We start from the raw sequence: 16564 nt of genomic DNA on the forward strand, positions 1-16564 counted from the left end.
CAAACTTGGGTATAGACATTGAACGGTTTTGTCTTTTACTTTATAGTTTCACAAATATTTACTGCATGGTTATAATTATTCATACGAAACTTTTCATCCGGCTGCGTGCAGCGTTTTTTACTTTTCACAACATCGCTTGCGGCTCTTTCACATACCATTATTATTGTCATCAAACTTTTATACCTTCTTCAGGAGCACGTAGCTTTCTACAAAAAGCGCAGAAAAAGCGACTTTTGCACAAAGACTTTCTGGAGTTAACAACATCGTTGCAACTTATTTCAAAATTTCGACATTTTAAAGACAATGGACAGAGTGATGTTTCTTTGTTTTTTGGTCATTTACTTGTCGCTTGTGAAGAGCTTGTGGGGGTCACCACTTCAAAACGATCAAGAGGTAAGTAAAGTAGACTGTTTGTAACTTGAAGGCTTTATATGTCTTGGCTAGATAACAACCTCTGATATGTATCACAGGGTTCAGGCGAAAACCTTAAGGAAGCTCTAAGGCACGGTAAGGATTTATCCTATTAAACGTTGTCATTACTACGTCATTACTTTGGTTTGACATTTAAATTACATCATTATTTTGTTTTAGAACTCGTTCAAGATGGTTGGTTTTTGATCGACTCTTATGCTTACAAAGTCACTAATGAAAGCCAGAATTGGTCGCAAACCCGGGAGATTTGTAAAAATATGGGAGCACATCTTGCGCATAAAGGCATAAGAAACAACATTTTAAAACTGTAAGAGAGGAAAGAAAAATAGTCGATTTAAACGAAACAGTTTTACAATAAAAACGTTTAAGTTCCGGAAATTCATTCATTTAATCTTTCTGTATACAGCAAACTCGCAAGAGCTATTATCGGTGATCGGTATTGGGATGGTGTCTGGCTCGGACTCAACGATTTATCGGCGGAAACGATTTGGGTATGGCTCGACGGTACCAGAGCCAACTGTGACGTCGTTCGATGGGGGAAAGAAGAACCGAACGGACATCGTTTAGAGAATTGTGGAGAACTGTGGGGAGAATTCAGAAGTTATTTTATAAACGATAATGTTTGCTCTGAGCACCGTGAAGGATTATGTGAAAGAAAAATTGTTCCATAAATTTCCTTTGTAAATTTGTTCTCAACAAACTCTCCTGCAAATGTATTGCTTTAAATCACTAACGTTCTTTAAAAAAAAGTCACTGACAATACTCAATATTCATGAATGAATATTTTTCGCAAATTCTTGTATAACATAATGCAAGCTTGCTTCTAGTAAAACGCCTTAATTGCTCGTTATTGCTTTGTATCTCATGCAAAGTTTAGAAAGTTTGGTCGTCGTTTGTAAGCAAAAATACAAGCTTGGCGTGTTTGCTCTGAGTAGATTTTTATAACATAAAGTTAAAACATTGATTTTATTCCACTTAGTAAAAAAGCTTATTTTAAATTTTAAATTTTTTTCTCAAGAACCTGAGACATACTGGTATTCTTTTTCTTGATTTAATAAATTTGATAGTATTTTTTTTGATTTAAATTTGCAATTTGTTGTGAAAGCAATTTGTTGTGAAAACGATAGTCGCAACCGAAGCAGCGTTTATATAAATCATAAAAATAACTTAAGCAATAAAATCGTGTAATTATTAATTTATCAACTGAGTAAGTGAAAAGCAGTTGGAAGAATTTGTGCATGTCCTTTGTCACCGATAAATCATAGTAACTGTTATACTGAAATACTGTTTGTTTTGTTACTATTTTAAAATCGTATATGTTCAAAGACAAGTGAGCATCAGGAGATTTACGTCAGCTGCTTCTCATAAAGTAGATTTCGCTTAAAGTGATTTGTGTTTCATTTCAATCACTTATTCCGTATAGACTTGATATAGGTGGGCGGTTTAAAGTTGCAATGTGCAACGGCCTTGATATGAACATTTTAAATCATGTTATTGAATGGTTTGCCTTAATAAGCCGCATCGCTAAACCTTTTTGGTATAGATGATCCCTGCTTAAATGCTGCGTGGTTTGCTTAAAGCAATAAAAAAGATTGCCCTGCAGCTAAAAAAACGAGCGTGAGTTTAACTTATTATACATTGAGCATCAACAACTCCTATGAAAAAATTGCGTGGGTATGTGGAGGTACGATTACTCGTGGAACAGTTTCGTTGTTTGTTAGAAACGTTTCATAACTTGAATCAAAATTGATAAATAACGGGGCTCACCTGATTACGTGCAGCGTTTCGGAATTACTTGCGGCTGTTTCACAATTTTCTTCCACGAGAGTGTAGGTTTTTTATATAAAATGGGTTAAAAGCCATTAATTGACGTAAATTTTCTTGCGTTCAGAACTGCGCTGAAAGAAATCCCCAAACTTTATAAAAAATATGAGAAATTTGATGGAATTTTTCTGCGCAGTCATTTGTTTGATGGGAGTGAAAAGTTCGCGTGGATCGCAACTTGAGAACGGTCAGGAGGTAAAATCAATTTGTAGGACATTTTCTTGATCCATTTTTCAAGATTTTCGTTTAAGATATGGTTTCACTTCATAATTTGCTTTTATACTAATCGCTGGTAAATTTGAGCTGGGTTCAGGTGCCGACCAAGAGGAAGCCTAGACCTAGACAAAGTAAGTTTGGTTCCATAAAAATCGGTTAAGATTTAAAGCATATCTGCAATATCCAGTTTTTTTCGCTCTATGCGTGAATTAAACTTATAAAGTTCTCATGGCGTCATCGTCCTCACTCGTTTGAAGTTTGACTTTTTATGCAATCATATTTTAATTTCAGCACACATTCAAGATGGTTGATTTCTGACAGACTCTTACGCTTACAAAGTCACCAGCGGAAGCCAGACTACTGGTTAAGGACCCAGCAGAATTGTGATGAAATGGGCGGACACCTAGCACTTGTAGGAGTCAAAAACGACACTTTGAAAGTATAAGTGAGGAAAACATGTCTTTTCGCTGACCTGAAAAAACTTAACGTGATAATTGTATGAAGCTGAATATTTTGCTAGTTTCAATATTTTATTGATTGCTTTAGTTCAATATTCAATGATTTCGCAGGAAAGTAGGTATTGCCATTATCGGCAATTTGTATTGGGATGGTGTCTAGCTCGGACTCACGATTTATCGGTGGAAACGGTTTGAGTTTGGCTCGACGGTACCTGAGCTAACTGTGACGCAGTAAAATAGGCAAGGGGAGAACCAAACGGACGTCAATTAGAGAACTGTGGAGAACTGTGGAGAACTGTGATGATAACCCCTGCTCTGCACAACGACATTGGCTCTGTGAAAGAAGAATAACTCTCTAAATGGTTCGTGTGTTTTATTTGCACAGATGGATTGAAAGCATCGTTTTGATATGTTAATATTTCCGAGGAGAATGCCGTGTATTAATAAATATTGAATATTGTTTGTAAAATCATCAATGTTTTGTGGGATTTTGTCTTTCAATGCTTTTCAAATCCGTATATTTTGGCCTCTTTTCATTTTTTTTTTTCAAACATTTTCATGACTGTAAACTTAAAACGATTTAACGGATTTCTGAGAATTATTACCACAAACTTTCCAGATATTTAAGTCCAATTACTAACATAAACCGAGTTTCACCAACACGCATATGAAACTTAAAGGAAGGCCGCCGTTTTTCATTGGTAATTGACAAAAACTTTTTGTTTAAAGCAGATCAATAGGCTAAGGAAATCAATACGCCAGTCTCAACAAGTAAACAATTATAACAGAAAATGATGCTTAAAAGCAACATTTTACTTTAAAGTTCTTTTGTAATTTTGTGGTAAATATCTGCGTGGATTTGAAAAAAAATGAAAACAAATTTATCTTCACGTTAGAGAATGTGACTCATAGGTTGCCAGGGACTCTCTAAGCAAGGCTCTTTATTAACCTATTACAATTGTTTGACCTAAAGCTCAAAAAATATCTCCTCGGAGGCATAAATTTGTCGCAAGGGCAGTAGGACAAGTTGGTTGTAAAAAACAAACTTTTCTACAAAGTTATAATTTGGCTTTCTCAGGCCTTTGTTATCTGATTTAAATTTTGTTGTTGTCTTTTCTTTGGTTTTTATTTAAAAAGATAGGCTTTTATACGTACCACTCAGTGCTATACGTATAGGGCTTATTGAACATTCAGTTTTGAAACCAACATATAGCAATGTTAACAATCGCTGTATATATAACTATTAAGAACCCGATTTTGAGACATATTGTGCCACACAAGAAAAGCGCTTTCCTCCAAATTTACTCAAACGCAAGTCTTGCGCAAAACAAATAAGTGTAAACAAATCGTAAGTTTGTCGGAGGCCAAGAACTTGCTGTCAAGTTTCATATGCGGGGTTGTGAAACTCTCAATGGCATCTTTGTGCGTTTGATAATATATCTCGAATATTTGTAGTATCATGAATGAGTAGGCCTATAACCCGAGGGCTATTATATGTTCCTCATTACATTTTCAAATAAAATACTCTGTCCTGAGCATAGTATAAAAGGCGGCTGTGAGCAAACTGCGTCGCACTCATCATTGCTTTTCTACGGTGATCAGTGTTTCGTATAAAGGTTATCACTTGAAAAGAAGCATGGTGGGAGAACTCAAACCGTCGTTGATTTTTATGCTATCTCTGATGATAACCTCATGTTGGACAATGCCTGTTAATACTGAAGTGAGTGGGTACCATAGACGTGTTATTCTAAATTAAAGTGCTTTATAAGGTTTTAATATTCATAGTTATCATAAAGTTTGTGATAATTTTCTAGGGTTCAGGTCAACTGAGTGAAAGAGAAATTAGACAAGGTGACGTATTTCTTTACCATTGTTGAGGTGTTTTCAGAAGTATCTATAAGTTGTGTAGTTTTAACTCAAAAAAAGAAGTAAACACAAGAAGTAGTACAATTAAGAATAAAATTTTAAACCAATATATCTCAAAGCATTGTTTACGCTTAAACAGAGCTACTTGACGATGGTTGGTTTATTGCTGGACCCGACTACGCTTACAAGCTCACCCGTACACAAATATCTTGGGGAATCGGCAGACGGGAGTGCAAAAATATGGGAGGGGATCTTGCTGTGTTTGGAGTCCGGGATAACACTTTAAGATGGTGAGCAGAAAACATTATCTTTTTTTTTCTAAAACACGAGACGAAAATATAATTCAGCTAGAATTATAACTCTAACTCTGCAGCACATAAACAGTGTATTCGTGTTAAAGCATCTTTGTGCTTCAGGAAAATCGGACAGTCCTTGTACAAGGGACCAGTCTGGATCGGACTTTGGGTCGGACTCAATGACCGGAAAGTAGACTCGGAATGGAGGTGGACGGACGGAAGCTTGGCAATCGAAAACGAAATCCTTTGGTCTCCTCAAGAACCGAACGGTGACAGCAGAGAAAACTGCGGAGAGATGTGGGGAGAGGACAGAAGATTTACTATTAACGATGCTCAGTGTCGATTTCGCCGTTACGCCTTGTGTGAAAGAAAGATTGTCTGGTAATCGAAGCGATTGCAACAAGTATAAAGGAGCTTTTCTCTCTGTTTTGTGCTACTTGTTTGGTTCTGCTATATACCACTATCAACTAAACAAGATTAAACAATTCTAACAATTATATTCCTGTGTTTTATTTAAACCGTTTTGGACTTATCCTGGAAATAAAAAATTCTTTCAATGAACAGTAACTATAAGTGTTTAAGCAGGTAATTCTTATGCATGTAGGCCTACTGTTAACCAGATTCTCTACGAAACTTATAATGTTTGCGTTAAATGTCGTGTTACTCAAAAAGCAAAAGGATGTATAAAGCATTTCAAAAGGATGTAAAGTTTATAAAGCTATTGGTTCACTTACAGAATACCTATTGGACAAATCGAATTCAAAAATTACATGCTATATTTGAGAAGCATTCTCTTTGCCGAAAGCATTGCTGATCAACAACATTTGTGTCTCTCGTAATGACAACTTAACTGCTTACAAATCAAACGCAACGTTTCCAAAATCAAAGTGCAAAAAGCATTTGCTTTCATGACTTGCTCGCAACAAACCTTCAACGGCTTCAAAGTATCCAAAGCATTATAAGATTGGCAAGAAACACACAACATTGCTAAGAGAGTGACTAAAATAGGTTGCCGCCTTTAAACATACTTCACGGTAAAGATACCTTCAGGCAAATAATAATTCTTGTTTGAAATTAAGTTTTTAATCTATAAATTTGAGTCAATTGCGAACCTGCTTGTTAAGAAATTTTTTCCAACTAATTTCTAATTTGATCAAAATAAAATAGAATTAACCGAGTGATAAGATGTTTTTAAATTAATTACATGAATGAGTTGAGTAACTAAATTAAACAACCACTTTATTGATTTTCTTGCATATTTCTATAGGAAGCATTTCCTGTAGAACCAAAACCAAAAATTTGTCTTGTAAAACTTAGTTATTATCCGGACATTATTATAGTACACTTAACCTTAAAATGAGGGGCAAGTCTAAAAACAAGCTGATCTTTTTTGAAAGAAAAGAATTAACCGAACATTCTGGTAAGGTATTTTTAAATAATGTTTCGTGGTTAGCTATAGTTATCGACAAAAGAAAATTGCAAAAAGTCTCAGTTTTTGGCCTTCATTGTGACGTAGATGAAGATTCTTGTTATGTCATAGATTAATGAAGTCGCTTGACAACATGCTGCTGCTGTTGCTTTCCTTGCGCGGTAGTCAACTGAAGTCAGAAGTGTAGGTCGTAGGAGTTTAGTCTATGTCCAATTGGGCGTTATGGGAAGAAATTAGCAACTAAGACTATAATTTAGATTTTAGACTATAATTTATACTAATAAGACTATAAAACCGCACACTATGAAAATAATTTCGTGCAGTGACAAATTAGGATACAATTATATTTATGGGCCAGTTATAAGGAATGCAGTAGGTTGTATAACTTCTTTTTGTTTGGCGTTTGTACAACATATGACAATATATCATAAAACCATAGCACACTTTTTTACAAGTATAGTCACCAAGGGAAAACAGAAACTGATCAAACAAAAGTTCGATAAATACATTTCAAATTACTATTAGTTTAATTTACTGAAATTTTAACTCGCAAAGTGAAAATCTAGCGACACCATTGCAGCTGGCGTCGTTTATTGTAAAGTATCTTGGTTCGCCCCAGAGTTCGCCGCAATTTTCACCCTTCCCTCCATTGGGTTCATAAAAAGACCAAACGATGTCGTTTACTCTTGCCAATTCCCCGTCAACCCATTTCCAGCGACCTTCATCATGTTTATCGGTCAGTCCAACCCAAAGTCCTATCCATTCTGGACCTCTATAGACGTGAGGGGCAACCAGCCTGAAAGAAAAAGGAGCAAGCTTTCCTTGAAAACACATCAAGAAATCCTTGACTGAACTAATATTTACATATCATTTTAAGAAGTTGCAAAAAAGAGTTACCCTGTGGGCACAGCCTTAAAAAGTGTTTCTCAACCTTGGAAACTTACCAGCGCACGGTGTCATCTTTAATTGTCACCGACAAATCAGCATTCATTTGCCGGCACAATTCCCTTCCTCGCTTCCAGCTTGTTTTCTCGTTAGTCAGTTTATAAGCATAATCTGATCCATTCAATACGAACCATCCGCTTTCTGGTAAAACTACAAACCGCAGAACGCATTTATTAGAACCAAGTTCAACACGTACGCTCATAGTATATATACTTTACTATATTTTATCTACATCTCAAAACAAATAAAACTCACGTTCCCGATAAACTTCCTTTCGTATGGACAGCCTGACCTCCTGACAAATGTTTACATAAAAATTTGCAATAAATATTGTAACTGTTACAACAACTTTTTTTATGTGATAGAGCTTATGTTAAAAAATACGTTGCAATAATAAGCAACAAATAGTAAAAGTAAGTACGCCTTTTATAAAGCAAATATTGCTTACCTCAGTACATCCTGTTGAATTTGCTTTAGCTGAACTTAAAAGACTGACAATCGCCAATGAAAGAATCAACGACATTCTTCACTGATGAAGCTGAGAAGGTTTGAAGTTCTTGTAGGTTTTATCAACGCATTAACCGGTCGCAAGTACTTCTTGTTTCGATGCCAGCAGGACTTTTACTTGGGTTCTTTGACAATTTTATCGATGCAAAATTAAATCCTATTTGGCAGCAAGTTGTAAAAATGTAAATAAAATAAACTTTGAACGTTACTGTTGCAAGAACTCGATATCAAGCTCCAATAGAAGTCAAGTATTTCCTGCTATCACACCAAAAGAGTGGGAATCGGTTGAAAAAATTTCCAACTACATTATTTGGGGATTTTGCTGATGTTAAATTGTATTGAGTAAGGTGCCGCCGTACAGTGGGAACTACCCACTGGGTAGATATCATCAATGTACTATTACAAATATATGCTTTGTTATAGATCTTAACGTTTCAAGGTTTCTGCTTGCATGTTTATGATAATTTTCTAAGCTTCCTCCAGTTAAATGAAAGAAAGTTATACGATCTACAACTCTCAAGGTAAATGAGAATCTGCTATATAAAATATCGCCTAATTTACCGATCTATTAACTAGCTATGACTTTGGCCAAGCTGGGAGAGTATAGGGTTTAGCATTTGTAAATTATTTTGAATTGATAAAGTGATTAACTGACATAGCTATAACAAGTTATTCCTCTTGACTGGATTCTTTTTATTTTTATAAAAAATTATTCTGTTGCAGACCACCAAGGGTCTGATGTGTAAAGCCTAGGTTTCCTATCCGGGTTTTTACATCATGGAACAACACTGATGTAAAAAATTAATCTCCATACATCCAGCTCTTTAGTAATAACAACTAAGATTCCGCATTTAGCGGCGAAAATTCAGTGACATTATAATAATGCAATAATGCGTTGAGGGGGAAAAGCAGGGCTGCTGTCTTGATTAGAATGAAACAGTTTGTAGACTTTTGACCAGACTGCAAGAGAAAGTTTGTGCAACTTTATTTGCCTTCAATTTGCAGACTCGCAACTTACAGCAAGCAAGGATGCTATAAATAATCGAGGTAAATTCCCGTCAACGAGTGAAACTATTAGCCATTCTACTTCAAATTCATTTCCTGATCGGTGTTGGCCGACCTTTTGATTGCTCAAAATGCGCTTGCTGCAGCTAGTTGGCTGCATGCAGTGTAGGACATCACTTAAGCTTTAAAGTTATCAATTTAACTAAATTAATTGATATAATCGTTCTTGAATACCGTGTCATTGAGTACGAAATAGCAAAAAGCGAGATGTGCTAAACTTACACTATATAGCGACAGCAAAATATGAGCCAGTATCAATGACCCAGCAAGCATCATGGCAGGCTTGTTTTTATTACAAATAGCTGAAAATGTGATCATGCGACGTCTAAAAAGCGCGAATAAATTAAATAGTGAGACAGTAATGCAAGATAAAAAAAAACTTGGGAAAGAAGAAATAAAAATAGAAAGGGGCCAGCCCCTTATATAGAAATCTGTTTGGGGTATGCAATAAAGAAACACAAAGCAGCGATAGCGTATGCTGACTACGTCACAATCACAATGACGTCACTTTGATAAGAAGAGAAAAACGGGATGCACAACAGAAATCTTAATTACCAAAAAAAATACATTTTGACAGATCGTCCAGAAAAGTTAAGAGCTTTATGCGTTGCTGCGATTGTATTGGATTTGCCTAATTACGTTTAGGACAATTGAGAATCCACCGATTCGTGGAAAAAAGCGAGTTGAACTTGAAATTGATCATATAAGGCGCAGGGAAAATCACAACTTTTTACAAAGTTTAATGCTTATTTTCATAATTTGGCAAATAATTCTGACAAGTTTGATAAAAAAGGAACTGCAATATATCAACTAAATTGATAATTTAAATTTTGAGGCCACGCTTACGTACAAGCAATAAAGAAACACAGCACCAATTAGAAATTATGCATATGAAAATTTGGACTAATAATTTAGCTTAAAAATGGCAATTAATCAAACTTCTGCTATAAACTCAACAAGTGAGGGCATCAACAAGCATGTACGTAATCATGCAGAAATAATGACGTAATAATGGAACCGCGAAACGGGCTACAAAATTTAAATAAGGAATAAAATAAAAATAGTAGGAAAATGTGAAACTATAAATGAAAAAACCGTCTAAAATGTCAGTAATGCTGATTGGCTAAAAGGCGTGAGGTAGTCACTTCCATTTTTAGGCTTTAAATCGGTGATTTTTCTGTTAAAAAATGATAAAATAAAATAAACAAACGTAAAATTTTAACACAATCATTAGAAATTATTAGAGACGCATATGTAAAAAATGTGATTACCGTTACCAAAATGATTTTCCAACGCGTTCGAGTTTTGAACCTTAAAAATTAACTTACCAAGGCTCAAGGTCCAATCTCAATCCGGTAATAGGATCGGCTTGACATCTGCTGCAATAACCTCCGCACGTTCCCACTACGATATCTCCGCTCTGTTATGTGATAATAGACGTATTATTGCGTCATATAATATCGTGTGTTGAGTCATAACAACCGCCAAAATTTGCGCAGCTAAGTTACTCACGTGACTTCGATGGGTCTTTCGAACTGCATTGTTTCCGTACGAGCGCCATCTAGTGCTTGCGCTGACTACTAGCCCGGTGCCTTTAAGGTTGATTTGAAACGTGCCCTGAAGAGGGTCCAGTTTTAAAATTACATTCTAATGCAAGAAATCAGTAAATAACAACCGACTCTTCTATCTCACCTGTGGGCAGTTATTTCTGCTGTAGCAATCTCCAGCGACACCAAACGGAACAGGTTTGCCGTGCTTAGTTGTTGCAAATGAAAAATCCGAAGCTAGAAACAAAAAATAGGACAGCATTAAAAAATACATTCTCCGAATGCCTTGGACCCTTGCAACGAATTGGTTTAAACGTATGGTATAAATATTAGCACAGTCGTTACTCAAAGCACCAACAATACAACAACGGATTGTTATGCCAACTGCATAAATGTTTCGACAATGAGTATTCAATCTTCACGAGAGCGAGTTTGAAGCCCAGCTGTCGTGCTTAATTAGGTCACAATGTTGCAACTAGTTTAGGCAGCTGTCAGCAAAACGCAAATGCGGCGTGCCGCGACTCGAGAACAAGAAAATTACCATTAGTCTGAAACTAACGCCGAATGGTAAACATGTAAGGTACAAGCAGGAGTGAGTATATGGGCGGTAGGCCTATTTAGCAGTGAACTAGAACTACTAGAAATTTCATATGGACAATACAGTGCGAAGGCGGACGATAATCGCGAGGTATGTTATCGTGCGAAGTTTGGTATAACATTGCTACGCTCGTATGCTATTGTAGCCATATCTCACCTATGATTCTCATGGTAGCGATCTCAAATCGAACTTTCTCGAAAGAAGTCCGACCTTCAGCCGGGTAGTCTCTGTGACATGCGCAGTTCTCGTCACGTGTTCCGTTCATTGGACAAGTGTCTGGATTTATCAACCTACGACGTCACAAAAGAACTTGCAATAAAACTAGAAAGTTAAAGCACAAGAATGTTTGCGTTCGAGTATGCTATGCTTATGATAATGGTAAAAATTCAACATCTTTATTTCAACTGTTCAATAGACGGAGCGATGATGTCACTCACCGGTATCCGTAAATCTCGGAAAAATTTTCATCGCTGCCTCTGACGAGTGTGACGTATTCGGACGGCCGTGACGTATGCATGTCCTTGCAATAAATCTGAAAAAAGGATTGCAGTTCAAGAAACCGCTAAATTCATAGCTGGATGACCAGTAAGTACGTCATTTGATCTATATAATTAATATATGGCTAAAGCGTTCCTGAAACGCCCAGTCTCATATTGTACGCGGAAAAATTTCAAAGAACCCTTCTAATTACAAACGTATTGGCCAAAATTCGACGCCCATTTGACAACAAGAAGAGCAGTTACGGTTAAATTGCGAACCTTTATCATCTTGCCCTTCATTTTCAGGAAGTACTCGCCGTCTGTCGTCACACGATGCTGTGTCTGAAGGCTGCGACATGACTTAGGCACGCAAGGCTCGCTTCGACAGTTCCTCCGCCGATCAGGACGAAAGGAGGGAATCGCTTGACAGACAGCGTCGCCTAGCGTCGATTGAGTTGCGTGATCGGTGCACACAACACGTCGCTCCGACACGCCAACACCGCACGTGGCTGAGCACTGAATAGAAAATATGTTTGTTGACCGGGGCTGCAGGACTTGATATATTTGTACCATGTCTAACAGCAGCGACCTATAGTAACCTAACATCGTAAAATGACTGTAAGTTACCTCACTCCAAGACCCAACTCTCCAATAGACTGGGGCGTTGCAGTTACCAAGGTCACAATCTCGGACTCCATAGGGTTTTGTGGTTACGTCACATGTGGTGACGTTGACTTCTACGTATGTTTTCGGGTCTACGTAAGAGCACGTGACCGGTCGACGCTGAATTCCGGGTCCACATGTCAGAGAACACTGGAAGCAAAAAACAAGAACGGATGAGTGGCGAAAGATTAAACAGATTACAAAACGTGTTTCGAAAAAACAGACTTTATCTGCGGTTTGCTTTCGTAGACGATATTATGATTGTTATTTGTTGCTATAACCTATAGTTAAGTTTCACGAACGCCAGTAGTTGTAATAAGACAACCGTGGATAACGCATCGAGGAAAAGAGAATTGAAAGTCACAGCATAAATGTACCTCCGACCAAGCACCGACATTCCAAGCAGCTGCGCATGGTCCGTTGTTGCAAGTTTGTTGCACTGACGGCGGTTCATCTGATACCAGTTGTTCACAGGTTGTCGTGTCGGCGATTACGTCACCATTTGCACTTCGACACGTCAATCGTCGCGTCATTACGCCTTCCCCACATGATTTGGAACACTAAAAACCATCAGGAGATTATATATTAAAAGTAATATCGCGTATAAATGTCTTAAAAGTAATTTTATAGCTAAAACGAGCATGGCCAGGCAAGGATTCGCCACATTTGAAATTACCTATTTACGTGAGTTGTTGAATATGCTAAAAATTACCTTTTATCACGGTAATATTAATCAATTTTATTAAAACACCGAAAAACAAGACAAACACTCTTAAAATAGAATTATCCCAGCTGCATAGCTTTCCGTTTCTGTGGTTTATAAATTTTCTCAAAAATAAAAGTTGTGCCAAATGAAAATCACTTACCGTTGACCATGGTCCAATCTCCCACTGATAACTGGTGCATTGAGTGACGTTACAGGATCTGACATCATTTGGTCTTTTGTTTGTGTCACAAAGCTGATCAACAATGCTCTTTTTCTTGTAACGACAACTTATTCGACGGTGCTGCTCTCCACTGCCGCAAGTGGCCGAACACTGAAAACAAGATTGGAAATTAACACTTGTATCTGAAGATTATTGCTTATTGTATTAATATTACTTGTTAGAATTCCAAAATATTGCTTGACTAATACTGTGTTTGCATTTTATATTTTGGTGTTTTTTAGGGATAAAGCACCTTTGTGTGAGCAAGATTTCTAATAGAATTAAAAACTAATAAAACGTTCAGTCTCAGTATACTACCATACAACTCAAACGTTTAAAATCGACAAAAAAGTTGTATTTACCGATTTCCACTTGCCAACCCTCCAGCGGGGACATCTTCTTTGCTTTACGCAACGTTTCACGCTTCTCGGTTTTCTTCGCCGCACGCTGGCGCAGTTTTCATCAGCCACGACTTGCTTCTGCCCATCTACACACGTGACCTGACGATTCTTTAATCCTCTGCCACACGACGCTGAGCACTGTGACGTAATAATTGATAAATTATGACGTATTTAATTTTTAAACTACATTCAAGACACTACCTACATGATGGAATTTAATAAAAAATTACCGGTACTTTATATTTATACCGGGAAAGTTTAAATAATGGTCATTGAGTAGGAACCATGCGTTTTTAACAGTCAAACTGTAGTGACTGTTAGTAAAAGGTTAATTAGGTAGCTATTATTTCCAGCCAAGTTAGAGTTTAAAGCTTTCCAATAACAATTATAGCACCATAGATAACAACTCGGTGATCAGAGTTAACGGTATCACAAAGTAAGCTTTACCCTATACTCGGAGATAACATCACAAATGTTTACATTTTGGCAAAATCAATTGTTACGGATAAGCGAAACGTACATGTAAATTTTATAAAAAAGGTGAAGTCAATCAATTAATTTACATTATACAAGACATTTCCAAAATAAGGGAGAAGTTGAAATAGGCAGCTAAAACAAATAAAACGGAGCAAACCGGTTGGCAATTCTAATTTTGTTTCTGACCAAAATTTAGAAAGACATTTTTTTGATGTAAAGGATTTATAATAATAAAGCAAGCCTTAAATAACAAATGATTTCGCTTATCCAAAGCAAAATAAAATGTATGATTTTAAGTTTTAAATGAGGGAATGTTCTTGAAGCAAGCCACCTTAAATTGGCAAAGACAACCAGTAATTAGCAAGTTAGTAATTTACGAAATTAGTAAACTCCTCGTACCGCGCTCCACGCACTCTTGCGCCACCTATATTCCCCGGGGCAGGGCTTCATGTTGCAAGCGTCGACCCCCAGGGGACGTGACATGACGTCACAACGATGATCGTGCGTTGCCCTTCCGTCGGACATGACGCAATTAACGCGACGCGATCGTCGACCGCCGTCACATGACCGTGAACACTGGAAAGGAAAATAGGGTATTCTTAAGACTAATCTTTTAATGATCTTTCAGTATTAGTATTAGTATAAAAACGAAAATATAAATCTGAGCGATCATATTAACCGAAAAGTAAAATTAACATGAAGAAACATTAATATTATTAATAATCACTCAATTTTATTTTAAGGAGTTTTATAAAATTACTTATAAAATTAATGGTTCCCTAACTTAACCCATCACCGCGTATCATTTGTAAGCACACACCTGACTCCACGCTCCGTATTTCCAACGGGGGCACAAACCAGGATTGCAAGGCCTGATCCTTTCTGGTTCGTTCCTGGGGTTGCAATTTTCAGACATTCCCCTTCTTGGGGGCTGACACACAACCGTTCTTCTCTGAGTCCCACCGCCACAAGTACTTGAACACTGCAAAACGTACAAATAACCAATCAACTAATAAATTAACTAACTAAATTATCTAACTCATATCTAATTAAATTAACCAATTATTAATTAACTAATAAATCACGTAAAATCAAAATACCGAAAAACTATGAATCTACTAATATCTTGCCAAATAATTAATGGTCTGTTAATTAACGAATATAATTGAAATAAACGTTTACCTGCGACCACGGACCGCTCCTCCACTGGCCATCAAGTCCTTCCAACTCAGCACGATTGAGGATTGTGACGTCATCACCTCCGAACGACATTGAAATACCGGAACGAGGTTGAACGACGTCATCCTCGATGGGTTGGTTCTGAAAGAAAAAATTGAAAACTGATTCAAATAAAAAGGTTATGAAGGAAATATCATCTGAAAGGTTTTTGTAAAAAAAGGTCAACCTGACCAGCGTTGGAATAAACACAAGTTTATTGAGTGGCCCATAAACAAATATTTAACCATTTAATCTTTCCTTGCCGAAATCGATTTAGCTACATTTAGCCAGAATGCAATTGGTTTATTTACCACGACAGGGTCCACCGTATTAGGAGCAGAAGTAGTAGACGTGGTAGTAGTAGGTATCGTTATAGTGGTGCTGCAAGGAACACTGGCCTCGCACGATTCCGTATCCGCCGGTTTAGGTTCATGAGAGCAGTGGGAAGCGTCGTCATAGTAACGACGGTTATAAGCGCACAGGACACGTCGGTAACGGGAGCCTTGGCCACACGTGGCGCTGCACTGTAAAGTAAAATGCATCTTTTTTTTAAAATAAGAATACACAAAAAATAATAAGAATACTCAAAATTTTGATTTGCTGATTTCACCAAATTGTGCTTGTTTCAACAAAACTGTCATATAATTTCCGTTTCTGCCAACTTACATGGGACCAGGAACTAGTGCGCCATAGTCCGTAGCAGGGCTGGATCTGACACTCCTCGCGGGCCAGGGGCTTCGGAGTTCCACATAGCTCTTCGGTGATTTCCCGGTCTCCCACGTGGTCTCTACAGCTGACATAACGTCGCCGTATTCCCTTACCACAAGTTGCAGAGCACTAAATAAGGACAATTAATCGATTAATTACAACTTAACTAGTTAATAAGTTAAGTTTTAACCAGCTGTAGTCACTGAAATAATGTAAAATGACTTTGTAATAAAAGAAGATTTTCACCTGAGTCCATGCTCCGGTCCTCCACTGCGCCACCTCACGGCGTCTGCTAATACCAAATATTCCTGACCGAGGGTCGCTATGGACAGGTGGAACATACTCGGTTCTAGCCACAAAAGTTGTCGTAGTCGTAGTTGTCGTCGGTGTGGTGGTTGTAGTGGTGGTCGTAGTGGCAGTAGTAGTAGTTGGAGCAGTGGTCGTTGTTTTTTCCGTAGTGGTAGTTACAACTACAAGTTTTAAATACAACCATTAGCTACCACAACATT

General features: G+C 37.3%; 4 protein-coding genes and 1 long non-coding RNA gene across 7 annotated transcripts in view; 3 read left to right on the forward strand and 2 right to left on the reverse strand.

Moving 5' to 3' along the window:
* The first annotated feature begins 204 nt into the window (after positions 1–204).
* Positions 205–1775, forward strand: LOC143449588 (C-type lectin mannose-binding isoform-like). The gene is made up of 4 exons (XM_076949852.1): positions 205–393; positions 471–507; positions 592–739; positions 839–1775. The coding sequence occupies exons 1-4, from the start codon at positions 304–306 to the stop codon at positions 1101–1103; spliced, it is 540 nt and encodes a 179-aa protein (XP_076805967.1). The 5' UTR covers positions 205–303; the 3' UTR covers positions 1104–1775.
* A 2696-nt stretch (positions 1776–4471) lies between these two features.
* Positions 4472–5653, forward strand: LOC143450711 (CD209 antigen-like protein B). Its single transcript, XM_076951367.1, has 4 exons — positions 4472–4650; positions 4745–4781; positions 4936–5086; positions 5213–5653. The coding sequence occupies exons 1-4, from the start codon at positions 4567–4569 to the stop codon at positions 5475–5477; spliced, it is 537 nt and encodes a 178-aa protein (XP_076807482.1). The 5' UTR covers positions 4472–4566; the 3' UTR covers positions 5478–5653.
* Positions 5654–6839: 1186 nt separating this feature from the next.
* LOC143449589 (CD209 antigen-like protein D) lies at positions 6840–8153 on the reverse strand. The gene is made up of 4 exons (XM_076949854.1): positions 7915–8153; positions 7722–7761; positions 7466–7616; positions 6840–7317 (listed from the first exon to the last, which is right to left on the reverse strand). The coding sequence occupies exons 1-4, from the start codon at positions 7987–7989 to the stop codon at positions 7053–7055; spliced, it is 531 nt and encodes a 176-aa protein (XP_076805969.1). The 5' UTR covers positions 7990–8153; the 3' UTR covers positions 6840–7052.
* Positions 8154–9308: 1155 nt separating this feature from the next.
* The window catches only part of LOC143449337 (A disintegrin and metalloproteinase with thrombospondin motifs 9-like), a 37969-nt gene continuing 30713 nt past the window's right edge, over positions 9309–16564 (reverse strand). Inside the window, exons 25-41 of the mRNA XM_076949493.1 lie at positions 16302–16525; positions 16014–16184; positions 15659–15871; positions 15312–15449; positions 14950–15111; positions 14529–14705; positions 13614–13790; positions 13192–13362; positions 12703–12885; positions 12290–12475; positions 11942–12178; positions 11621–11715; positions 11340–11473; positions 10731–10822; positions 10551–10655; positions 10367–10458; positions 9309–10215 (exon numbers count right to left, since the gene is read on the reverse strand). Of these exons, the coding sequence (XP_076805608.1) occupies position 10215; positions 10367–10458; positions 10551–10655; positions 10731–10822; positions 11340–11473; positions 11621–11715; positions 11942–12178; positions 12290–12475; positions 12703–12885; positions 13192–13362; positions 13614–13790; positions 14529–14705; positions 14950–15111; positions 15312–15449; positions 15659–15871; positions 16014–16184; positions 16302–16525 (2558 nt within the window). The 3' untranslated portion in view covers positions 9309–10214. The remainder of the gene's footprint in view (positions 10216–10366; positions 10459–10550; positions 10656–10730; positions 10823–11339; positions 11474–11620; positions 11716–11941; positions 12179–12289; positions 12476–12702; positions 12886–13191; positions 13363–13613; positions 13791–14528; positions 14706–14949; positions 15112–15311; positions 15450–15658; positions 15872–16013; positions 16185–16301; positions 16526–16564) is intronic.
* LOC143449338 (uncharacterized) lies at positions 10279–13565 on the forward strand. 3 transcript variants are annotated; one of them, XR_013114558.1, is made up of 3 exons: positions 10279–11273; positions 11358–11768; positions 11969–13565. It is a non-coding gene; the product is annotated as an uncharacterized LOC143449338 (long non-coding RNA). The 3 variants fall into 3 exon arrangements; XR_013114559.1 differs by having other exon boundaries at positions 10699–11273; positions 11599–11772; XR_013114557.1 differs by having other exon boundaries at positions 10708–11273; positions 11599–11768.

The sequence above is a fragment of the Clavelina lepadiformis genome, chromosome 3 (assembly GCF_947623445.1).
Source record: "Clavelina lepadiformis chromosome 3, kaClaLepa1.1, whole genome shotgun sequence".
In the NCBI taxonomy this organism is placed as follows: Eukaryota; Metazoa; Chordata; class Ascidiacea; order Aplousobranchia; family Clavelinidae; genus Clavelina; species Clavelina lepadiformis.